At 36.3% G+C, this 27,057-nt stretch overlaps 1 protein-coding gene across 1 annotated transcript in view; it reads left to right on the forward strand.

Annotated features, from left to right (window-relative positions):
• TLK1 (tousled like kinase 1) overlaps nucleotides 1-27,057 on the forward strand; it is a 152,672-nt gene that overhangs the window by 91,996 nt on the left and 33,619 nt on the right. The window contains exons 5-11 of the mRNA XM_082658810.1: nucleotides 2,263-2,309; nucleotides 3,811-3,906; nucleotides 5,636-5,725; nucleotides 6,747-6,839; nucleotides 11,115-11,225; nucleotides 11,340-11,476; nucleotides 14,720-14,908. Coding sequence (XP_082514936.1) covers nucleotides 2,263-2,309; nucleotides 3,811-3,906; nucleotides 5,636-5,725; nucleotides 6,747-6,839; nucleotides 11,115-11,225; nucleotides 11,340-11,476; nucleotides 14,720-14,908 — 763 coding nt within the window. The remainder of the gene's footprint in view (nucleotides 1-2,262; nucleotides 2,310-3,810; nucleotides 3,907-5,635; nucleotides 5,726-6,746; nucleotides 6,840-11,114; nucleotides 11,226-11,339; nucleotides 11,477-14,719; nucleotides 14,909-27,057) is intronic.

Below are 27,057 nucleotides of genomic sequence, written 5' to 3' on the forward strand. Positions count from 1 at the left end.
GCACTGGCATCAAGAAATATATTTGCAGCAGCTATCTTTGTGGAAGGAGGGAGTTGAGTCACTCTAGCACCTTTTTCTAAGTTTGTGGTACTTTGTATTTCAATCTGCCCTGAGGTCTCTTTTGATCTTAGTGTAGTTTCCCCAAGTTGTGGTTAGTGGGCTTGGATTTATTTAGTTATATTAGTTATGATAGATTTAACTTTAGATTTTAAAACTCACTTTTAAAAGCAGATCCCAAAATAGCCTGGGACTTCTGTGTTGGTTGATCCAACCTGTGTCTTTAAGAAGCCACATCTTTTTCTTCGTGGTCTGCCATCCACAGAATTGTCTGCTTTTCTCTTATGGTTTTAGGGCTGTGGCCAGTTTTAATTGCATTTCCTCATTTCATCTTCCACACTTGTATTTGCTTTAGAGAGAGGCTGGTTTTCTGTGTTTTTCTTTTTTCCTTGTTTCTTTGATGTAGGCTTCTTTAAGTCCATAGCAAACCTCTCCTGTCATCTTCTTGGCCAGAATAGGGTCATGTGTCCATTCCAAAACCAATTATGTCCAAGAGAGGTATTATTGCCCTTAAAATCAGGCCCATCTCGGGACTTCCCTGGGGGCGCAGTGGTTAAGACTCCATGCTCGCAATGCAGGGGGCCCGGGTTCGATCCCTGGTCAAGGAACTAAGTCGCACATGCATGCCGCAACAAGAGTTTGCATGCCACAACTAAGTAGTCCGCCTGCTGCAACTAAGGCCCGATGCAACCAAATAAATATTTTTAAAAAAATCAGGCCCATCTCTGAAAATGAAAATGGGGTAAAGTTCCATTTAGAAGTACAGGTTGTGTGGAAAAGGCATGATACCTGAACAAAATTGCATTTCTAATCCGAAGGAAGGAAGGGGAACTAGGAACAGAGGCCAGATAGGAGTCAGCCTCTCCTGAAGTTACATGTGCTATGTAGGGGAGGGAATGTTAACAGAATAAAACTTGGATTCAATTAGGGAAAAAAAATTCGGGAAATAGTTTCTGGGTAGGCAACCAAAAAATGTCTCTGTCTTCATTAAAAAATAGCACCTCTTCAGAATCTGCAGGAAAGTTGTTACAGGCAGAAGGGAAGTTCTTTGGTATAAAACTTTTATAGTGCTCCCTGACCTCTGAATAAATCTGTACAAAACTAGTGTTCAAAATTTCTAGGTAGTATTTATAGTCCTGATTACATATTAGTTTAAAAAAAATTTTCCCCTACCTTGTTCCAAGAAGGAATTTGAGGTTGTTGAACTTCTAAATGTATTGTTTGTTTATCTCAGTAATGCCAGGCACATAGTAACCACTCAAGAAATATTTGTTGAATAAAGTAAGTGAATGAATGTATATAAGTCAGTATTGAATTGATAAATGTATATGTTTATATATTATCCAAAGCTTTTGACTCCATGCTATCATAAGTTTTTCTTTTGTAGCTTGAAGAAATTATTCAGTGTAATTCCAATGAAGGATGGATGCCTCCCATCCAAAACGCCATATTTCTTAGCAACTTCTTACTTCAAGATTTATAAAACTAATGAAAAGTCCATTTTGTTTCTTTGTTATTTGTCTTTCTTTTTTTTTTTTTGGAAAAATCCATTTTAGAGCAAAACTTTTAATTAAAGAACTGTGATCTGTAATAATTTGGATCACTATCAATAGGGTCATATAAGGACAATATTTAAAATCTAGTTTAGTTTTTTAAAAATCCTATTAATTTGGAAATACTTTTTAGAAAATCAAAACATTTTACAAAATAGCATTCATATTAAAGCATGTTATTGTCAGTTTGTTATGGTTTGTGTTGACCAAGCTTTTTTATCATTATTTACAGGTATAAATTGGTTTGTCAATTATACAGCTGCCACTTGTCTTTTTTTAAATTAATTGACATGTTTTTATGAAATTGTTAGCCATTTAGCAATCTGAATAGCATAGTTTTAAAAGCAGAGATCTTTTAATATGATTTATTTATTTGATTCTTCCATAATCAGGACTTTTAAAAATTGACATGTATCTATTGAAATATCATTTGACTTTTGGAATTCTGAAGTCGGCATCTGACCCTCTGAGGGCTCTTAATATTCTTTTGATGCCCATCAGTACCCAACTAAAATATATTCTTTTTATTAAATAGATTATTTTTGTGTGTATTAGGGAAATTAAGTTTGGCACATTCTCTTTCTGATATAGTATGTGGTAGATAGTCATGACTGACTTTAAATCTATAAAATTTTTTACTTCTGTATTTTAGGAAAAAGTATTGGGGGACGTGGCCACAAAATTAGCGACTATTTTGAAGTAAGTTCATTGAGAAATATCTTCAGTTCTTAATATAATTTTGCTGTGGGCTGAAATAATTTGTTTGAAGCACAAAGTCAACTTTTGATTATCTGCTTAATTAGAGCAGAACTTCAGTACTATGTGATGTCCTAACTTCTTAGGAATATTAAACTTTACTTTTACTTTGGTATGGCACATCATAATTTTCAAAGTACTTTCTCCTGTATTTGCTTATATCCAGGAGATAGTCAAAGCAGGTGTTATTAGTATTCCTATTTTAAAGATGAGGAAACTGAGAGCCAGAGATATAAAGTAGCCTACGTAAAGGCAAATTCTAAATGGAAGAGCAAAGAGTAGCTTTAAGTCTCCCAGCCTCTAGAATTCTTTCTGATGTCAGTACCACAGCAACAGTTGAGCCCCGTGGATGGAGATTAAATAATGATAGAGATGTGAATCTAAGAGTCCCTGAAAATAATAAACAGTGGTAAATTTAAATTCTTAGTCTGGAATGTTTCCTTTCTTCTACACAGAAACACTTCTGCCTACCAGTTTTCATTATGAAATATTAATGTGATTATTAAAACAAACATGATCTACTCAGTTGAAAAATATTTATATTTCCTTGAGAGAGAGCAGAATTTGGTGATTAGGAGAAGGGCTGTGTTTAAAATATATATATATTTTTTATCCTCCATTGTTTTTCTTTCTTGAGTTTACAGTGTCTAAGCTAAAACTGTTGCAGACTATAAGATACACCTAATGCTCTTTAGTTGATGTCAGTCCCTTAGTGTTAATATCATTAAAAATCTTTGCCAAAGTAGGATCAAATAAACAAATCTCAGGTGTCTTGGATGCCTACTGTGTGCTAAGTGTTACGCTAGGCACTATAGATGAAGAAATTTAGACGAAGCTCCTAGGTTGCAGGAAGCTGTTTAATGAACACACTAGGAAGTCCCCATCTCTGCTGTTCATACATATACCCTGAGATGAAGCCATTAGCAGCAAATTGTTTTCTCCTTCCATTCTTGGTTCAGAAGCATGAGACTTGAGAAAGCTATGGAACAGATTAGGTTGGCTTCTCTTCGTATGCAGTTAAGTCATGCACTATAATGCGTGTTATGCATGTAAGAAAGGATTGATTTTTATTAGACTTTGTGCTGTTAAAAAGAAGGGACTTAGTTTGTATAGTTCTTTATAGTGCTGTGAACATTTAGATACTTAATAGATCTTGGGACTGACAGCTCTGTTTTAAGATAGTTGATTATGTTCACTAACATCTACATGTGAACATGTTAAAGTTTCTTGGGATTAGGGATCATACTGGTTTAACAAACATAAGGGAACTGTGCTAAAATTTGAAGGAAAAATAAGACTTGTTCTTTGCTTTGGGGGAATTTGTCTTTGAGTCTGCCACAAAAATAATAATAAGATATATTTAAATTAATTCATAATGCCATATCTAAAATCATATTTGTCTAAACCTGTGTTAATAAATAGTGATGTTTCCTTTTTCCCTCAGTACCAAGGTGGAAATGGCTCAAGTCCAGTAAGAGGCATACCTCCTGCAATCCGTTCTCCTCAGAATTCACATTCACATTCCACTCCTTCCTCATCTGTAAGTTTTTACGTATGTAGTCTTTGTGTCTCAGAGTTTTTGTGTACTGAATGATAACTTTTATAATTTGTCTTTATTGAGACCTTTTACATATATTAGCGTTTATCTTTAAAAAAATCATTCTGTGAGATGAGTTGAATTCTTTTTAATGATTTGATGCTATTAGAACTTTATTTCTGAAAGTAAGATTCTAAAGTTAAAGATTTCCTGAATTAATTATGAGACGTGTTCTTCACTTTGGGGGAATTTGTTCCCCAAAGAAGTAATGTTTCTATAAAAGAATGATGGGACCAGGAATTCCCTGGCTGTCCAGTGGTTAGGAATTGGCACTTTCACTGCCGGGGCCCGGGTTTGATCCCTGGTCAGGGATCTTAACAATTAAATTTCTTAACCACTAAAATGGTAGCATAATTAATTCCTTCCTGGGAATCCTGAAATAAAGAGTAGGCAGCCATCAGCCTCAGATAATGTAGTTTGGCATAGGAGAAGGATCTTGGACCTGAAAATTGTCTTAAAACTTTTTGGTTTGTTTCTAACATTTTTAAGACCTAGTTCTTTTATATGCATTTTTCTACATATTAGATTTTATTCTATTTTTTTTACTTTCATTATGTGACAGTTCATTGTCTAACCAGAAAAACAATGTTGGCTTTCAGTAATTTAAAGATGAATTTAAAATTTTAAAAAATCAGAGTATCTCTTATTTACTCAAGTACTCTGTTTTTACTTCCAGTGTCCCTTTCTAGTTCTGTCTGTAGACATATACTTCTTAATGTCTTATTCATTTTGTAGCTTGGGGCACATCATATTGCCATATACTAAGTAAAGCATAAGACTCAACAATAACTTTGAGTTGTAGTGATAGCATTGGTACATGATGTAATCTTTTGCTTTCAGTGAATGTATTTTAAAACCAGTGACTAGATAAACCATGAAACTTATCAGTTAATTGATATTATACTACATATGGGCATGCATTATTGTACCCACTACTAAAAGAGTTCTGTATTAAGGTCTTTACAGTTTTACTTTTTGAACCATTATAATCTGTTTAATATTTTTGTTTTAAAATAATATATTTGGCCTTGTTTTAGTTAACAGATTGAAAGCATTAAATTTGCTTTTATGGCACCAGATTGTTAAGTTCCTTGAGGGCACGGCATATATGGCTGGTTGTCTCTTTTATTGGGCTTTATAAGAGGGAGGTACTTAATGAATGCTTATTGAATAAATGGTGATTAAAAATTTTTAAAGTTCAATTATGTTTTTTTTAATTCTTGATTTTTTTAAAATAAATTTATTTATTTTTGGCTGCGTTAGGTCTTCGTTGCTGTGCGTGGGCTTTCTCTAGTTGCGGTGAGCAGGGGCTACTCTTTGTTGTAGTGCGCAGGCTTCTCGTTGCGGTGGCTTCTCGTTGCGGAGCACGAGCTCTAGGCGCGCGGGCTTCAGTAGCTGTGGCACGTGGGCTCAGTAGCTGTGGCTCGCAGGCTCAGTAGTTGTGGCGCACAGGCTTAGTTGCTCTGTGGCATGTGGGATCTTCCCGGACCAGGGCTTGAACCCGTGTCCCCTGCATTGGCAGGCGGATTCTTAACCACTGTGCCACCAGGGAAGTCCCCAATTATGTTTTGAATTATTATCCTGATAAAAACTTAAGAAATGTTTAGTTGTTGCTAAGCAAAAGCCTATTTTTTTTCTTGCTAATATAAAATTTTTAATATATTTTTTTAAGGTTCGACCGAATAGCCCTTCTCCTACTGCATTAGTTTTTGGGGACCACCCTATTGTACAACCAAAGCAGTTATCCTTTAAAATTACTCAGGTAAATGGTAATTAAAATTTCTTTGTATGAGAAGCTGGTGACCAACTTTGTACACACAATTAAGATGTCTTCTCTTTGTTTTAGACATGGTCATAAAGTAAAATTCTGTATCAAGAAAGCTAATTGCTAAACAAACCAAAAAAACAGTTTGTAGAGGGTGAGAAGTTGAAACACCCAATTTACTATCAGCTTGTCCTTTGTTACATACTGGTTAAATATATATTTTAAGCAAATTAAATAAACAGAACAACCATAACATGTCACTTCTGTTTACTGATTCTTTTTGAACTTAACATCCAAGTACATATAATCGATACCTTCATGAAAGTGTTATATTTGTTATAAGTGGACATTAAAGCAGTTTGTTCCATGTGTCTGTATTTTTGTATATTCATATATGCCACACATTTAAAAATCATTTGAAAATTAATCAGATATCTTTTACAGTTATTTAGTTTTATGAATTTTGAGTACTAAGGTTTTCATTTTAATTTCATACATGTGACAGTTTTTGGATGACTGAGATTAAGGATTGAAAAAGTAGATCTTCTTGCTTGCCACCTTAGTTGTGCAGTTTATTGCCATTATACTTCTTCTTTCTGGTTATGTCCAAACTGTTGTGCGTGCATCAAAACTTCTTTCTTTGGATGATCTTTAGGCCAGGATTTATAAGTACATTGCTTTCAGTCAGCAAACAGCTTGTGAAAGTTTTTGCCATGTTCAAAAGTCAGCTAGAGTTGATAGCACAAAGCAGTGGTTATATTGAATTTTAATGAAGAACATATCAATATTCTAAAAATTGAATTAACCTTAAAAATTTTTCTTTTTAAGTTCATAGCACTTATGCTTCTGAAGATATTAAAACTTAAAACTGCAGTAAGACTTTTTGTGATACTCTTTACATACACACACAAACTCCAATACTTTCTTTGCTCTTCAGAATCAGAGTAAAATCTAACTTTATGTTTGCATGCAGTGATATATATATAATGGAGTAATAAAATAGCTTTCTTTCGTTTAGACCGACCTTACAATGCTGAAGTTAGCAGCATTAGAAAGTAATAAAAACCAGGACCTGGAAAAAAAGGAAGGTCGTATAGATGACTTGCTCAGGGTAAGTAAGAAGTCATGGAGGGGAAAAATTTGAGTAAATTATTTGGCAGTAGAAAAACTGGTGAGAAAATACTTATATTGTAAAAAAAACTCTATTACTGGAAAAAAAAATAAGCCTTTGCTTTTAGTGTAAGTACGTAATTGAAAGTATCAACCATTAAACGATAAAAACTATTTTATTAGCTCTTTAAATGTGAATTGAGAAACAGTTGGAGAAATAGAAGTTTATAAAATTTATTTTTACTTGATCAACTATCCTAAGACAGATAACCCATTTCATGGTAGTTTTTTTTTGTTGTTGTTGTTGTTTTTGCGGTACACGGGCCTCTCACTGTTGTGGCCTCTCCCATTGCGGAGCAGAGGCTCCAGACGCGCAGGCTTAGCGGCCATGGCTCACGGGCCCAGCCGCTCCACGGCATGTGGGATCTTCCTGGACCGGGGCACGAACCCGTGTCCCCTGCATCGGCAGGCGAACTCTCAACCACTGCGCCACCAGGGAAGCCCCCGTGGTAGTTTTAAAGTTAATTGATTTTCTTATAAACCTGACTGCCATTTGACACTATACTAGAGGAAGTAACTATTGCACTTTTGTGAGATTTTTAATGGAAACTTTATAAAAAGACACATCAAAAAGTATGCCTAATAGGTGAGTAAGGGGTAAAGCAGTGGTTCTCACCCCTAGCTGCTCATTAGAATCTCTGGATGGAAAGTGTGGAAGACACTTTATAAAAAGTACTGATGCTTAAACTCCACCCTGAGGGTTTCTGATTAAATTGATACGACGTAGGGCTTGGGCATTGGTAGTTTTAACGGCTAATTTAGCCAACACTGAGAACTGTTGGTATAGAAACTCAATGAAACCGTCATCCGTGATCATATAATTACTGATACCTTTGAAACATCCAGTGTGCCTTTCCTGGTCCCATCCCATTCACTCTCTTACATCCCTTTACCATTAACCACTATTCTAAATTTTGTATTTATTTATTATGCCTTATGTTTCTTTATAGTTATATTACATATATCTTATACATTCTTAACATATTATTTCACTTTATTTTTGAACTTTATATAAATTACAAAATTACACTGTTTGTACCATTTTGCCCTGCTTGTTTTCACTAAACATTATATGTGGGTTTGTCATGTAATAGTTTGTTCATTTCACTGCTATATAGTAAGGCATTATATGAATATATTATAATTTGATGGACATTTTATTTCTACTTTTTGCTAGTATGAACAGTTCTGCTAAGAATGTTCTTGTACATATCTCTGTGGCACATGTGGAAGAATTTCTCTATGGTATATGCTTAGGAGAGACATGGCCAGAGTACAGGGCATGCATATCTTAAACTCAACTTTATAATAGCAAATTTTTCCCAAGGTTGTTGGATCAGTTTCCATTCCACCAACAATGAGCAAGAAATAATCTTATTGCTTATTATCCTTGCCAAGGTTCATTATAATCATATTTAATTTGGGGGTTCAATTTAATGGGTGTAACAAGGTATTTGTTATTATGCATTCACTTTATTTTTTGAGCATCTTTAAAAATATTTATTAACTATTTGTATTTCTTCCGTGAAGTAAATGATCATTTTTTTTTGCTCATTTTTCTTAATGGGTTCCTGTTGTTTTTTAAATTGATATCAGTTTTTTGTTGGCCATATATGTTGATTTTTCTCCCAGTGTGTGAATTATCTTTTTATTTCTTTGTACTGTCTTTTGATGATTAGATCATTTAAAATTTGTATGATTAAACATATCTTTTTATTTATAGTTTGTACCAATTATCAAAAGTATACCAAAATAATTTGTTGTTTTTATCCCTAATATCATAAAGATGTTCTTCTATATTTTCTTTTAAAAGTTTTGTAGTCTGCTTTTTCAGTACAAGTTCTCACTGGGATTTATTTTTGGGTATAGCGTGAAGTAAGGTTTCATTTTAATTTCTTTCTATGTAGAGAACCAGTTGTCCAGACCACAGAATTAAAAGTCCACTTTTTACTGCCAGCCCCATCATGCAATCTCGTTTTCATATACAAGTGGATCTACTTCTGTGTTCTGTGTTAAGTTCCATATTCTATTTGTGTATTCCTATACTGGTACAACAGCATCTTTTTATCATTTAGCAGTTGTCTTTGGCTGTTAGTAACAGAGAACATAAACAACAGTACTTTAAATGATATACAATATTATTTTTTGAGAGTAGAACAGAAAAGGGGGCTCCAAGTCAGAGCATGAGGGTACAGAGTCTCCTGCCCACTGAGTCACCTGCCCAAAACCGAATCCAGTTGGGGATGGAGGTGGGCCCTTCCATAGCAGGCGCAGGAGGAAATGGCGCTGGGATAACCCATGGAACACAGTGCCCCTCACTAACACACCCGAGATAGGCTTTCCTTTCCTCTGCATGCTGCTCACCTCTGTGAGGAGAAGGGTGGAGGCGCAGTCTTTCCCTGGCCCCTGGGCTAGTGAGGGAGGCTGGGTGGGGCACTGCAATTGCAGCTGCTACTGCCACACTGACCATTCATCCCAGATGTGACTGAGGAGGGCCTGGAGCCTGTTCATCTGTCCAGGCAGCGATGTGTGGTTGGGCTGTTATCCCCCTGGACAAAGCATAAGGGGCCACGGGCCTTTGAATGGAAGGTAGTAGGTTTTGTGGAAATGCCATTTAACTGGCCGTGCTTTATTTCCGGCCAGGCAGAGCCTTGCTATCAAGCAGAAACAACTGAGCTGCTCAGGCCGTAGGTGTCCGGACAGGTTTCTATAAACAGCAGTACTTTAAATGAGACACAATATTATTTTTTGAGAGAAGAGCAGAAGGGGGCAGCCCAGGTGTGATGGCTTCACAGTGTCATATAGGATCTTGGCTCCTTCAGTTTTTCTGCTCTTTCACTGTTAGTACATGGCCTTCATCTTGAAGATCATATCAAGGTACAAAATATTTATTAGAGGCACAGTTATAATATCTGTGTTCTTAAGCAGAAAACAGGAAGAGATAAAAAATGCAACAATTCTGTGTGCAGCCTTCTTGGGTATTCCACTGAACAACTTCTGCAAGGGAAGCTGGGAAATACAGTCTTTTAGCTAGACATATATCAATCCATAATAAAATGTTGGTTTTCCATTACTACGGAAGAAGGAGAGATTTGGGTGATTATAATGACTCTAGGTTTATATTAAACCTTGATGTGTGGTTGAACAAGTATCATCTCCTTTTTGGTTATTTTTGGCCCTTTGCTGTCTTAGAGAAGTGTTAGAGTCAGTTTTTCAGTTTTCACACACGTAAACAATTTGTTGGGGTTCTGTTTGAATTGCACCTAATGATAAGGGTCTGATGCTAAATTCCATTTATGTTCCTCTGAAAGTATCTTTATTTTACCCTTTTCCTTGGAAAACAATTTTATTAGATACATACTTTTAGATTGGCAGCAGTATTTTCTCCCAGCATTTTTGATGTATTATGTCGCTGTCTTTTGGCTTCCACCATGATTGGCCTAGACCTATGGTTTTCAAAGAATGATCCCCAGACCAGAAGCATCAACATTACTAGGGAACTTATTAGAAATAAACTTTTAGAGCCTACTCTAGAGCTACTAATTCAGAAACTGGGAATGTGTTCCAGTAATCTGTGTTCCAACAAGCCCTCCAGGTTGTTCCCTGGTGACTGACTGTACTAGACTAATCAGACTCATCTTCTGAGTTTAGAGAGAAGACCCTTGCCTGAGCGTATGGCTGCCTACAAAGTTAACAAAATTTGTATTCATATGGCCAAGAAAGATGGTGAGAATAGTTAGCTGTTGGATGGGCATCTGCAGTGTCTTCCACTAGTTTAATGGAGAAAAAAGTTTTATTAGTTAACAAAAGATGGAAGAGAACTCACATTCATTTTTAAGTGTTAGACGCTTTGTATTACTATATTTCAGTTATTTTTAATTAAATGAGATAGAATGGTGTTGCTCTGTTTTAGAAATAAGAAAACTGAGCTAAGGTTCAGATAACTTGTTTGACTTAGCCCAGATTATATATCCTAGAGTGTGGATTTGAACCCATGGAATATGGATACAAATTCCATGTACTTTTCCACTACACAGTTAAGCAGCATATACCAGTATTATTCCCATGGTAAGTAGATGTTTTAACAAAATTTTTAGAATCATATTCAAATAATCTTATTAATCCCTTTATGAAATTTGTTCAAAATGTATAAATATTCTTAAATGTCTCATATACACAAATTGTAGACCTTTTTCATCATCTACTTATGTTGTAGGCTAATTGTGATCTCAGACGGCAGATAGATGAACAACAAAAATTACTTGAAAAATACAAAGAACGATTAAATAAGTGCATATCAATGAGCAAGAAACTACTTATCGAAAAGGTAAGTTAAAAGTTCAGTACATTTTCCCTCTCCTTTCACTAGCCCCTTTTACCTTGTATGCTTTTAAAATTTAAATTAATAAAATTGAGTGATGATTTTTCCTCCTCTTTTCAGAGTACACAAGAAAAACTGTCAAGCAGAGAGAAGAGTATGCAAGACAGATTACGCCTTGGGCATTTCACGACCGTTAGACATGGTGCTTCATTTACTGAACAATGGACAGATGGTTTTGCATTTCAGAATCTTGTAAAGTTAGTCACTCTTACATTTTAAAAAATTTAGTATTCCTTTGGGTTTTCATTACTTTCAGAGATTATAGATTTGGAATTATGTTCTACATCTACTCCTTACTACTCTTTGAAATCAGAATTTAATACATTTGAAAGGAACATAGAACAGGCATTACAATTTTAGCTTTAGCGTACTTCTTGATTAGTTAGCATTCTTCTGTACAGTATGATGTATTATTCTAAATATGACTTTTCCAGAACATAAACTGACCTAGCTTTTTATAGGTTAGTTGGGAGGGAAATTGTTAAAAGTTTGAACTTCCATTGGAAGATTTATATCTGTATATCTTGGGATTTTTCTGCTTAGTTCTCCCCCCCACCCCCGACCCCCATTCCCCAGTCCTTACTTCAGCACTTGCCTGCTCTCTATTCCTATGGAAAAGACACGAACATTTTCTCTGCAGCCTCAGACATAGTAACTCATAAGTCAGTTGAACTGAGCACGTGGCTTTAGCACTTCTGAGGTCAACTTTAAAATGGAGAAATCGTTGTTGCCATGTTTTCTTGAGTTCAGATGGTTGTAGCTAAGGGTAGGTTGACTGTTTATGTGTTGAGCCGGGATCTATGCTCCTCCTTTTGTTTTTTGGGGGTTTTTTTAGCTGGAAAACTTTTAATAACCTTTAAAGCAAGAGTGGTGCCACCATCTAAATCAGCTTTCCCAGAGTCAGTCCAGTTAAATGGAAAATGGAGGCAAAGCTTTATTTCACATAGTATCACCTAAACACTGCTGTTTCAAACACTGGTTCCCAGAACTTAAGCACAGAATGGTCTTCTCTCTATCTCCAGAATGGTCTCTCTGTCTCAGTTGATTTATCCAGCTTCTGTTCAACACAACTGTGCTGGGTGTGAGGTATACTATAATGAAGGACAGTGTCTTTATGATGGTAGGAAGTTTGGGTTTTAATTCTGTGGATAATAGGGAGCTCTTACAGTGTTATGTGTGGTGTGTGGGGTCAGATTTGAGTTTTAGAAAGGGAGCTGGTGGTGATGTGGGAATAATATTGGAAAGAACATAGATTGTTGACAGTTCAGATGGAGAAGCATCCAAATGAAAGGTGATAAGGCTTGAGCTAAAATATTAACAGTAGAAATGGAGAGTAGGAAATACAGTTGAGATAGAACTTAAAATTTTCGAGTGTTTTTCTGAGCTACTAAACCCAGATCTACAGTTATCCTGGTAATGAATAAAAGAGAAGTTTATATAATATAACCTTAAATATAAACTAATAATATGAATTTAAAATATAAACTCTGCCGGTTGTTAAAATTTCTCCATTGAGCTGTCAAAAAAAGAGTAAAATTGGAGCTTCTGTGTTGGTGAATATGTAGAGATTTGGGGAGGGTATCAGGCTCAGAGAGAGCATGGAAACTCCATGTCTTTTCCCCATACCTTGCCCTATGCATCTCTTCCATCTGGCTATTTCTGAGTTGTATCCTTTTATAATAAAGCAGTAATCTAGTTTTTAAAAAATTACTTGCATTTCTTATTACTAATAATCATTTACTGAGGGCATACTGTATGTTGTTACATATACATATTTTATATCAAGCAGTTGATATTTATCAGTATATATCAAGCTATATATCTGTGATATAACCCAAAGTAGTTGGAGGATGAGAAGAGAAATAAATAAAAATTAGTAATTTATATATATATATATATATATATATATATATATATATATATATATATTTTTTTTTTTTTTTTGCGTTACGCGGGCCTCTCACTATTGTGGCCTCTCCCATTGCGGAGAACAGGCTCTGGACGCGCAGGCTCAGCGGCCATGGCTCACGGGCCCAGCCGCTCCGTGGCATGTGGGATCTTCCCAGACCGGGGCACAAACCCATGTCCCCTGCATTGGCAGGCAGACTCTAAACCATTGCGCCACCAGGGAAGCCCAGTAGTATTATATTGATAATCTCTAAAATTAGGTCATTACTGAATAATCAGGGATTAGATACATATCCATTCCAGTAATTCTTTCCTTTCATTATTTCAGTAGGTTATTGCTGTTTATTTTCATTAATAACATCTTGATTGTACCTGAAACTAGCTTTAAAATTAATTTTTAAATAAATTGAAATTATTTATAACCACTTCAAGGAGAAAACTGGATTAAAGTCTTACTCTAACTTTGCTATTCTTGAGATTTTTCTCCACCGTTTTACTCTTTTACCTAGGTGATTCTTGATTCTTTCCCTCCTACCATGTTCTGCTACTACCTGGCTAGAACCATAGGACAAGGAAATGAATGTAAAACCAATTCTTCATCAGCAGCGTAGAAGTTCTCTAGTTCTGGTCTGAATAGGGGCGGGGGAGCAAGGAATTGAAATATTTGACTTGTTCTAAATCTGAGTATCACCACCATGTAGAGTCTTAAATTTTTTCCTAGTGTGGTGAAGTGACCTAAGAGAGAACATAATTATATTAGAACAAGCTTAAGATGTTGTATGATGGATGGTTTTTAAAAGCTTCAGTTGGAAGCAGTAATATTTTTACTTATATTAATTGCCCATTTTTCAAAGCTATGTAAATTTTTCTTGCTATTTTCTCTTTAAAGTGTCAGAATTCTTTCTTTCTTCCTAAATTTCTGAGGTCAATTTTTGTTTCATTTCAAAATATCACCTACCCATTCCCAAAATTTGACAGAGATACATTTAGAAAATAACACTATTAAATTCACATTTGTCTTTTGTAAGTTTTTCTTTAAACAGTAAGTAATGAGATACATGTATAAAACCTACTCTTTAACTCTGTTCTTTTTTTTTTTAATAGCTCATTTATTTTATTCAACAAATATTTATTGAATGCCTAGTATGTGCCAGTCACTGTGCTGGGCACTAGGGTATAAAGTAGTTGTGGTCTCTATTCTCATGGAGTGATTTAGTCTAACCAGACAAATTCTGATCAAGTGTCTGTAGGAATATTTGTTAGAAAGGAGGAGGTGGGGAGCTACAAGGTACTATGAAATTATATGTGGCAACACATCTTTTTCTAGTTCAGGGGGTTTAGGGAAGACTTTATTCAGAAATGAATGTTTCAGATGGGATGTGGACAGTGCGAAAGTATTGGTTCACAAGGGTGGGACCATAAGGTTACAAATTTATATTATATGATTTTTCATGTTTAACTAATGTATTTTCATGTTTTAACTGTGAAAAGAAATGGAAGGTTAATTTTCTTTTACGTTTATTTTTATGCAGGCAACAAGAATGGGTGAATCAGCAAAGGGAAGATATTGAAAGGCAAAGGAAACTTCTAGCCAAACGCAAACCTCCCACAGCTAATAATTCTCAGGCACCCTCTACCAATTCTGAACCAAAACAAAGGAAAAACAAAGCAGTCAATGGAGCAGAAAATGATCCCTTTGTTAGACCAAATTTACCACAACTGTAAGCCTGCATTTTTAATTTTCCTGTTTTTAAATTGTTTCCAGTGAGCATGAATGTTAGTAATGGATGTTATTTTTAAGTAAGTAGTAAAAATCATTATGGCCAGGAAGGAAGACAGTATTGAAAAAATTTACTTCTAAAATAATAATAAGCCCCCAATCTGAATTCTACCTAAGTGGAGATTTACTAATCCTCTTTTAAAATGAAGACTTAGGTAGCTAAGAAGAGGCTGGAATCCACTTTTTCTTCCATGTCTGAATGATAGAGTCAGTTATCAGTATTGATTATTCCAATTCAACATTCCTATTAGTGTTCCTTTTTCTGAGAGAATGTTAAGTAATCTCAACCTATGAAAGCAGCTCATTCAGAGGTTATAGGTATTGTTTTTCCCCTCTCTTTGTTTTCTAGGTTTTCTGCTCTAATGATGAATTACTTTTTATAATTCAAAAGTCAAAGACATTTAAAAAAATTATGTGTTTATCATAGGAAATTCAGAAAATATGAAAGAACATAATGAAACAGTACAGACCTTGATCCCATCCCACAGAAAACAGCATTGTTAGAATTTCAGTGTATAGATTCAACCTAATTTATATAATTTTTCTGTTCTATAAGACCTCATATAAGTTTATGTGAGTAGAAGACACATACACCCACCCTCCGTTTTATATTTAATATGTTTCTCCTTTGTTGAGAAATAATGTTTCATCTATGCTTTGAAGCCCATCCCCTGCTACATCAGGGACCTCTTCTATTGATACCTCCTTTATTTTACATCTTCAGCCTTTTGCTCTCTACTGGTTCCTTCCTTTCAGAAAACAAAACAAAACAAAGTAATTCTCCCTCAGTTTAAATCCCTCCAGTCTCCATATTCTGTCATCTTTATAACTAGGTTTCCTTGAAAGACTTGCCTGTGCTTGCAGTCTCTTCTGCCTCACTTTCCAAATTGCTCCTTTCTTAACTGAAATTATTCTTTTAAAGATTATTTCCTTGATGCTAAATACCATAGACATTTGAGTCTTTAACTTGGCAGCATTGGATACTGTTGACTTTTTCCCAAAAGGCTCTTTCTTGCCTTAGTTTTTGAAATAACCTGTTCTCCTAACTTTCATTTTTACTCATCTGGCTACATCTTCTCAGTCTCTTCTTCGGACATCATTTACCTTACCAATTTGTAAAATGTAGGATTTTAAGAATCTGTCCTAGGCCATCTTACTTCTTACTCTATGTATTCTCCTTGAGTATTAGCTACTCCTAGGGTTTCAGTTAGCATGTATATCCTGCTGACATCCAAACTTCTGTCTCCAGCCCACTTTTCTCTCTTGAGTATCATCAAATGTTTGTATCTCAATCTTGAATGTCATATCCTTGCTTAGTTGATATTGGTACTTAAACGCCTCACGAGAGCCTTTAATGCAGCCTGTTCAAAACTGTATTTACTAAACACACAAAATAAAAACTGTGTATCTTTATCGTTCCCATTTCAGTCCCCCCGACACCCCCTTTTTCTCTCTCTCTCCACACAGACACCACACACACACACGCACACACGCACGCACGCACACACACACACACACCCCTTGCCACCTCCCGTGTTACTTCAATTAGTACATGGTACCACCATCCTCGCAGTTCCATGTGCCAGAATTCTGGTTGTCACTCATAGCTTTTTGATCAAGATTCCATTTATTTTTCTTAATCCATTTTCATTTTATTTTCTATTAATAAACAGGTGATGATAATCTTATATTTTAAAGTCTAAAACGTACTTCCTTAAGCCTTTCCTAATTTTTGGAGGGGTTGTTGTAAGTTGGAATTAAATCCTTTGGCTCTTGATATTAAAAAATGACAACAAACGATTTACTTTTCATAAATTAGTAAATTTGTTGCTTTAAAAAGCGTAGATGGGTATGTGAGCAATTATACAGGAGAAAGTGTGTGTTAGCTTAACTCCACTCCTGTAGACACCCAATCTTCTAGAGCTCAAATGCGTCCCCTGCCACCTCTTACTTGAGTTCTCTCTCCCCACCCCTACCCACCCCATCACCTTTCAGCTTTGGTCTAGGCCTTGAATCCATTTTCAACTTGTAGTCAGAATCTCTTTTTCCAAAATAAAAATATGGTCCTTTCTTTTTCTTCCTTGTAAACCTAACATAGCTCTCCATTGCTTGAGTGATATCATCCAAAAAGCACTTCTGACTTGGCAGCTTCTGACCTCTCTAGCCTCATCTTTTGGCATTGACCAGTGCCTCCCACTCACCACTTAGTTTGTTTGTTTTGGGTTTTTTTACAACAGGTTTTTATTAGCTATCTATTTTAGACATATTAGTGTATATATGTACACCACCAAGTTTTAAACTCGAACCCATTGTCTTAATTTCTGCTCATCTTTAAAATCCCATACTAGATATTTCCTCCTCTTGAGAGCTTTTCCTTGATCCTTGAAGGATAGGAGTTAATTAGCACTTTGAGGTATTGCCATAGTGCCCTCTGTGTATTCAGTCACAGCATCATCATTCACTCAGTTAATGACACTAGAAACATCTTAGATGTTTGCCTTTCCCTTGTTCTCTGTGTCTATTTCCATAACATTTTTGTATCTGTCAGTCTTCATTACCACTATCTTACTATAGGACCGCATCTCTCTTTTTTTTTTTTAAACTTAAATTACTGTTTGTTACATATCTCATCGTGTCATTTTCATGTTTAACCTCCTTCACTGGCCTTCAAGATAAAATTCACTCTCATGAAAACCCTTTATAGGCCTTCTTTTTTCTCTCATTCTCCAATGTCTGCCCTATGCATCCTATATTAAACTCAGGTCTCTATCTAAATGGACTATGCTTTCTTGTTTCTGTGCTTTTGTACATCTTGTTCCTTGCCTTTCTTTACCTGTCTCACTTTCCTAAATATCATTAAAGTCTTGCCTCCAGTGCCAATTTCCATAGGAAATCCTCTGTGACCTTTTTTCTTCCCAGTTTCTTTCCCATTTCCCCTCAAGGTAGGTGCCTTTTGTACATGCCTGTCAATATTGTAACATTTATCTCACTATTTTATTTCTATACTCCCAATATCTAATCCAGTTCCTGGCATATGGAAAGTGGTCAGTAAATACTAAATTAGAGTACATAAGCATTTGATTGAATTTTATTTTCTCCTTATCAGAAGGCCATTTTGTCTAGTTTGCCACAGGTATTTTGCTTCCGACTTGTCTTCTAGGGTGCTAACAGCCCTAACTATAGTTTATTAGTCGTAGACTTGTCTCATTGCCATCCCATTTTATTGCATATGTTGACTTCGAACTTACACTGCTGTCTGTTCCTGGAGTGGCAAATGAAGTAATACTACATGGCAGTTAGATTGCATCCTTATACAAATATAGATTTAAATAGGGAAAAAAGCCACAGAAGCACTTTGATTCATATATATTAATTTGATTTTAGCAGCCATACTTTGCAACTGTCTTCTGAAAAATTCTTTTGAATCCCTGTTTGTGCAGAACATCTAGCATAGTTATTAGAATAGAGATCATGAATTTTTCATTATTTTTCTATCAAGAAATTAATATAGAAAATAAAGTCACTACTGTGTAGTGGTTAGCATTTTAAGCTCTGTAGTCAGACAGATATGGAATCCAGCCCTGACTCTTCCAGGTTGTTTTTTTGGTAAGCTGTTTTACTTCTTAGAGCCTCCATTTCCTTGTGAAAGTACCTACATCATAATGTTGAAAGGATGATTTGAGGTGATGCTTATAAAGTACTTGCATGGTTCCTGGCTCTTAACTAATTTTTAACTACCAGCAAGATTTAGTCAAGTTTTTTAGGTAGTAATTTCTCATTTTAGTCACAAAGACTTACTATTCAGAGTAAATAGTTTGCACAGCTAGTATTAGCTGTGGATAATGTCTAAATGATCCTTGCTTGAATTGTATATTATTAATACATGTTAATCAAGATTTTGACTTCATGTTAAATATGTTTTAAATTGTTTTGATTTTATCTGTATATTTTGTGTTTCATGGAGGATGATTGCAAAGTAAACAATATTTTACCTTATGTTTTATATGAGTGAAGTTTTAGAGGTCACTCTTTTCTCATTTAAAGCTTAAATTTTAACTCGATTATATTTTATATAGCATGAAGTTTTTATTTGATTGATTGCTTGTTTCTGGTAATTAACATAACTGACTTTTTTTAAGTAATAAGATGTATTTTTAGAGCAGTTTTAGTTTACAACGAAATTGAGCAGAAAGTATGGTTTCCATATACCTGCTGTCCCCACACGTGCACAACCTCTCCCACGATCAGCATATCCTGCACCAGAGTGGTACATGTGTTACCATTGATGACCCTACATTGACACAGCATTGACACCCAAACTGTAGTGTACATTGGGATTCACTTTTGGTGTTGTATATTCTCTGGGTTTTTACAAATGTGTAATTGATGTTTTAAAAATCCTGTCTGGGGCTTCCCTGGTGGCGCAGTGGTTGAGAGTCCGCCTGCTGATGCAGGGGACACGGGTTCGTGCCCCGGTCCGGGAAGATCCCACGTGCCGTGGAGCGGTTGGGCCCGTGAGCCATGGCCGCTGAGCCTGTGCGTCCGGAGCCTGTGCTCTGCAACGGGAGAGGCCACAACAGTGAAAGGCCAGCGTACCGCAAAAAAAAAAAAAAAAAAAAATCCTGTCTGAAAAAATCTTTCATTGGTGAATTTAATCCATTTTAATTTCATGTATTTACTTTACTTATTTATTAGGGCTTAAATCTCATCTTTCTTCTCATGCTTTCTATTTATCCTGCCTAGTCTCTGTCCTTTTTTCCTTTTTTCTTACCTTTTCTTGGATTGCTTAGTTTTTGTTTATTTGATTCTTTTCCTGTATTAGAAGTATGTTGTGTTTATATACATACATATATATACACACACACTCCTACCCAAAGACATTGTCTTGTATAGTCAGTGTTCATCTAAACTTTACCTATGTGTTTATCACTGTTTTGTTCTTCATTTATCCTACATCTCTGATTTTACCTCAAGTAAGATCTTTTTGCCTAAGAATACCCTTTAGAAATTTCCTTTTAGTGTGGGTCTGTTGGTAGTGATGTCTTTCAGTTTTTGTTGGTCTGAAAATAACTATTTTGCCTTCATTCTTGAAATATTTTTACTGGTTTTATTTATTTATTTATTTTAAAAAATTCATTTATTTTGGCTGCACCGGGTCTTAGTTGGGGCATGCGGGATCTTTAGTTGCAGCATGGGGACTCTTAGTTGTGACATGCAGACTCTTAATCGTGGCATGCAGACTCTCAGCTGTGGCATGCAAACTCTAGTTGCGGCATGCATGCAGGATCTAGTTCCCTGACCAGGGATTGAACCCGGGGCCCCTACATTGGGAGTGCAGCATCTTACCAACTGGACCACCAGGGAAGTACCTTTATTGGTTTTAGAATTTTAGGTTGGTAGTTATTTGAAGATACTATTTTACTGTCTTCTGACTTAAATTATTACTATTGACAAGTCAGCTGACTCTGTAGAAAGACAATCTTGAATGGAGCAAAAGCAGTGTTTAGAGATTAGATAACTGAGCATATTTTAAAACAGATGAGCAAGATCAGTCTATAGATTCATGAAGGCCAGAGAATTCCAAGTAGGATGAATATAAAGAAATACTCACCCAGACACATGTTAATAAAATTTCAGAAAATCAAGGCAAAGAGAAATTCTCAAAAGCAGCCAAAGGGGGAAAAAATATATTAGAAATAAAAGTTAAGAAAGAAAACATTCTAGGCAAATATCAACTGAAAGAAAGCTGTATTATATCAGACACAGTAAGTAAAATTTAAAGCAAAAAAAATTACAGGAAATAAGGTGATTGTTTCATAACTATAAAAGTTTAAAATCACTAGGAACATACAATAATTCTAAATTAGTGTGCATAGTAACATACCCTCAAGACAGATTAAAAAATTGACAGTACTTTTAGGAGATATGGACAGATCCACAGATTATAATGGGAGATTTCAACACACACACACACACAGAGAACAAGTAGATAAAAATAAAACAATATAAAACAACATATAGTGCGGGTATAGAAGAATTCGGTGGGATTGACAGACTTGACCTAATGAATATGTAACCTCCTAACATTTGCAAAATGTATCTTCTTTTTAAATGTGGACTTTTATAAAAATTGACCATGTTGGGTCATAAAGCAGGCCTCAGCAAATTTCAAAGGATTGAAAGAGTTTATGTAAGACTGACATTGTTTCTTCCTTAAATGTTCGGTAGAACTCATGGGTGAAACTTAAAGGATTGGAATCGTATGGAATATGTTCTCTGACCACGGTGGAATTAAACTAGAAATCAGAAACAAAAAAGATAGTGCAAAAGTCTCAGTGGAAATGAGAAGATATTTTTAGATGAATGATAGTGAAAGTGCTACACAGCAAAAATTTGTGAGATAAATCTGAAACAATATCTAGAGGTAAATTTATAGCCTTATATACGTATATAGGAAAAGAAGAAAGACTAAGACTTTATAAACTGAACATCTATTTCAGTAAGTCAGAAGATGAGCAGAATTAAAGAAGGAGGAGAAGAAAGAAAAGAGCAGAAATTTTGATACAGGAAACAAACATACAATATAGAGAATCAACCAATCCAAAAAAGGTGTGTGGGGTTTTTTTGTGGGTGAGGGGGACTCATAAAATTGGAAACAAGAAAGAGAGAAAAGACGACCATTATCAGGAATGAAAAAAGGAATGTTGCTACAGAGCCTACAGATATTTTAAAGGAAAACAAAATATTGTAAATGACTTAAAGTTAAAATTTTTGTGAAATGGATAAATTTCTAGAAAGATACAACTTAACAAAATTGACACTAGAAGAAACAAATAGTTCTGTAACTGTTAAAGAAATCTAACCTGTAATTAAAATCTTTGATCATAGAAAACTCCAGGTACAGAGGACTTCATCTATGAATTCTACCAACCATTTAAGGAAGAAATAGTGCTAATCTTTTAAAAACTTTTGAAGAGCAGCTAAGGCAGAAACACTTCCAACTTATTTTATGTAGGCCAGCACAGTCTTCTCAAAATTCAAGAAAGACTGTACAAGGAAGGAAAGTTATAGTCTAATATCGCTTATAAAAGTAAATGCAGGACTTCCCTGGTGGCGCAGTGGTTAAGAATCCACCTGCCAGTGCAGGGGACACAGATTCGATCCCTGGTCCGGGAGGATCCCACATGCTGTGGAGCAACTAAGCTCGTGCACCACAACTACTGAGCCTCTGCTCTAGAGGCCACAAGCCACAACTACTGAGCCCGCGAGCCACAACTGCTGAAGCCCATGTGCCTAGAGCCTGTGCTCTGCGACAAGAGAAGCCACTGCAGTGAGGAGCCCGTGCACCACAACGGAGAGTAGCCCCTGCTCATTGCAACTGGAGAAAGCCTGCGTGCAGCAGCGAAGACCCAGTGCAGCCAAAAATAAATAAATTTAAAAATAAATAAATTTTTTTAAAAAGTAAATGCAAAAATATTAAATAAAATATTAGCAACCCAACAGATAATATATAAAAATGATAATTTATCAAGACCAAGTTTGATTTGTTTCAGGTATGCTAGGTTGGTTTAATATAAGAAAAATCAATGTAATTTTCTACATAAAGAAAAAGATTATATGATCATCTTAATAGATGCCAAAATATATAAAATTCAGCATTGATCTGTCTTTAAACTCTTCGCAAACACTAGAAGATAAATTCTTTAATCTACAGTATACATTGGCTTTTCTTTTTGCTTGCACGTCTACATGCTGTGCTTCTGGGTCACCATGCCCCTGTGTGCCCTCTTTCTTCCTCCTGGCTTCTTTCTGCTGCTCCTGTTTAACCAGGCTCAGATGTTACCTCTTCTGTGCCTTCTCCCAGCTTCCTTCAGATAAAAATTTTTTTTCTTTACACTGTGTACTCATGGCTGTATTATCCACAATAGTCACCTTATTTTAAGGTCAGCTAATTAGCAATATTAATCCCATTTAATCCTTGGCCTTTAAACATATTCACAAGTCCCGAGGATTAGGATGTGGCATTTTTGGAAAGTCATTATTCTACCTATACAATCTGCCCTCTGACCCAAGATGCACATCTTTCCCACATGGAAAATCCATTTGTCCTATCTGCAAAGTCTCAACCTCATTACAGCCTTCATTCGACATCTAAAAATCTTATCTAAATCTCATTAATTTAAACATTCTAAATCTCATTATCTAAATCAGTTATGAGTGAGACTGTGTATAATCCACGCTGAGAACAATTCCTCTTAATCTGTGAACCTCAAGAAACAAGTTAACTCTTCCCAAAATACAGTGATGGAGACAGGCATAGGTTAAGAGTTAGAGACATTTTCCGTTCAAACAGAAAAATATTAAAGGTGTCACTGATCCCAAGCAGTTTCGAAATCCATCCTGGCAAACTCTGGTTTCAAGTTCTGGTAATAATTTTTCTATAGCATGTGGCTCTGCAAGTTTCTGTCCTCTGAGTGTTTTTCATGAAGATTTCTTTTTCATGAAGGTTAACGTGTATTTGTTGCTGAGTAGCTTTTTCAACCAGTTTCTTGTTTGTAGAGTTTTGAGTGTTTGGCAGCCTTTCATTTTGTACTCTCTCCTGTAAAATCTAAGCTGGTAGTGTTTCTGCTGGTATAAAGTTTCCAAGAATCTTGTGGATCTTTCATGTATGACACAAGGATTCACTCCATTAGACAAGAGGATCCTCTATGATTCTTTTCTAGATAATTTCATCGCTATTTTTGGCTTCTGCAGAGAAGGCTAAGAGGATCTATGAGTCACCCACTTCATCTTTTTAAAGACTGTTTATGTGATGAATACTCTGACTTCTCTGGAGTATTAGCAAAAGGTTGTCCAGACATCCTTCTTTTTAAGAGCAGCTTTGACCATGAATCTCAATTTTGGTGTATTTTGTACTCTGAATAAGATGAGAATTTCTTAAAACATTAAATCCTGGGGGGTTTTTTGGTTGAACATTTCTTCCCTTTGATTTACCTCTCTCTTCTTACATTTTAATATAAACAGTGAGAAGAAACCAGTCCACACCTTCAACACTCTATTTGGAAATTTCCTAAGTTCATTTCTTACATGTTTGGCTTTCTGCATAACTATAGGATACAGTTTTGCTAAGCTTTCTTTCATAATAACAAGGATTCCTCCAGTTTTCAGAACATGTTTCTCATTTCCTTCTGAGTTCTCACCAGTGGCACCTCTACTATCTACTGACGGTCCATTCATGACAATTTAGGTGTTCTCTAAGGCTGTTTGTGTTTTCCGTACTATGCTCCTCGTGGAATTCCTTGCATCCTCACTTGGCAGAGTTGTTAACATTCGTATTTCTGCTAGTAGTCCGTTCAAGGCAGTCTAAGGTTATTTTTAAATCATGCCCCTCAAAATTCTCCTAGCCTCTTGCCCACTGCCCAATTCCAAAGCCACTTCCATATTTTTAGGTGTTTATTATCGGAACATCCCATTTCCAGGTACCAAGATCTGTAGTAGTTTCCTACTGCTGCTGTAACAAATTACCACAAATTCAGTGAGTTCAAACAACACTAATTTATTATCTTACAGTTTTGGAGATCACAAATCCAAAATGGGTCTCCCTGGGCTAAAGTCAGGGTGTTGTCAGGGCTGTGTTACTCTAGAAGAGAATGCATCTTCTTGCTGTTTCCAGCTTCTAGAGGCCCTGCCCATATTGCTTGGTTCGTGATCCCCTTCCATCTGCAAGCCAGCAGTAGCAAGTCAAGTCTTTCTCATGTTATGTCACTGTGATTCTGAGATGTCTGCCCTTCTCTCTGCACTTAAGGCCTCTTGTAATTACATCCCCAAAGGGTAATCCGGAATAAATCCCTATTTCATTTATTTATGTAAAGATTTTTTTGATGTGGACCATTTTTAAAGTCTTTATTGAATTTGTTACAATGTTGCTTCTGTTTTATGTTTTGGCTTTTTGGCCACGAGGCATGTGGGATCTTAGCTCCCCGACCAGGGATTGAACCCGCACCCCCTGCATTGGAAGGTGAAGTCTTAACCACTGGACCACCAGGGAAGTCCCTAAATCCCTATTTTAAAGTCAGCTAATTAGCAACTTTAATTCCATCTGCTACTTTAATTCTCCTTTGTTGTGTAACTTAGCGTACTCACATGTCCAAGGATTAGGATGTGGACATCTTTATGGGGCCATTACTCTACACACCACACTGGCACTTGGTGAAAGTCGTTAGTTCTCAATTCAGTTTTTATTCTATTGTGAACATTGGGCTCTTCAGAAGCAGACTAATTTCATCCTTCCCACACACCCCCGTTTCTTTTCCCCAGTGATACTTAAAAAAAAAAAAATTGAGGTGAAATTTGCATAACATACAAGTAGCCACTTAAAAGCATATACAGGGACTTCCCTGGTGGCGCAGTGGTTAAGAATCTGCCTGCCAATACAGGGGACCCGGGTTCAAGCCCTAGTCCGGGAAGATCCCGCATGCCGCAGAGCAGCTAAGCCCGTGCGCCACAAATATTGAGCCTGCACTCTAGAGCCTGCATGCCACAACTACTGAGCCCGCGTGCCACAACTACTGAAGTCCACGTGCCCTAGAGCCTGTGCTCTGCAACAAGAGAAGCCGCCGCATTGAGAAGCCCGCGCACCGCAACGAAGAGTAACCCTGCTTGCCGAAAGTAGAGAAAGCCCGCACACAGCAACGAAGACCCAACACTGCCAAAAATAAATAAATTTATTTAAAAAAAAAAAAGCACATACAGTTCAGTGGCATTTAGTGCATTCACAATGTTATGCAACCACAACCTCCCTTTAGTTTCAAAACACTTTATTCACCCAGAACACCTAATGCGCATTAATTAATCACTCCCCATGCCTCCCTCCCTACATCCTCCTGGTAACAAATAATCTGCTTTCTCTATGTTTGTTTTCTCTATGTCTGTTTGCCTCTTCTGGATACTTCATTAAAAAGAATCATACAGTATGTGTCTATCCTTATGGCAGTACCACACTCTTTTGATGAATATAACTTTTTTTTTTTTTTCGGCATGCGGGCTGCTCCGGACGCGCAGGCTCAGCGGCCATGGCTCACGGGCCTAGCCGTTCCGCGGCACGTGTAATCTTCCCAGACCGGGGCACGAACCCCTGTCCCCTGCATCGGCAGGCGGACTGTCAACCATTGTGCCACCAGGGAAGCCATGATGAATATAACTTTGTTTTAATTTTTGAAATAGGAAGTGTAAGTCCTCTAACTTTTTCTTTTTCAATATTTTGTCTGTTTGAGGACCCTTGCATTTCCATATGAATTTAAGAATCAGCTTTCCCATTTTAGTAAAATGGGTGATGTGTATTTTGATCAGGATTACATTGGGTCTGTGGATCACATTGGGGAGGATTGCCCTCTTAACAATAGTAGGTCTTCTAATTCATGAACACAGAAGTCCTTTCATTTAATTAGTATGCTTTCATTTCTTTAGCAATATTTTGTAGTTTTTAGTGTGCAGGTCACTTCCTGAGTTAAATTTATTCCTACGTATTTTATTCTTTTGGATTCTATTATAAATTGAATTGTATTCTTAATACCTTTTTTAGATTGTTCAATTGCTGGTGTATACAAACACATCTGATTTTTTTAATATAATTTTATTTATTTATTGGGCTGGGTTGGGTCTTCATTGCTGCACGCGGGCTTTCTCTAGTTGCGGCGAGCGGAGGGTACTCTCTGTTTCAGTGCACAGGCTTCTCATGTGGTGGCTTCTTCTGTTGCGGAGTATGGGCTCTAGGCATGCGGGCTTCAGTAGTTGTGGCACGCGGGCTCAGTAGTTGTGGCTTGGGGGCTCTAGAGCACAGGCTCAGTAGTTGTGGTGAACGGGCTTAGTTGCTCTGCGGCATGCAGGATCTTCCCAGACCAGAGATCGAACCTGTGTCCCCTGCATTGGCAGGTGAATTCTTAACCACTGCACCACCAGGGAAGTCCCTAGGTAATTTTTAGATATCCATGATCGCAAAATGGTTAAGAGTCACTGCCCAAGAAAGTCAATAGTATTTAATATTTAATTTAATAGTATTTAGACAGTATTTAAATAGACAGTATTTAATAC

The sequence above is a fragment of the Grampus griseus genome (genome assembly GCF_964374135.1).
Source record: "Grampus griseus genome assembly, chromosome: 7".
Taxonomy (NCBI): Eukaryota; Metazoa; Chordata; class Mammalia; order Artiodactyla; family Delphinidae; genus Grampus; species Grampus griseus.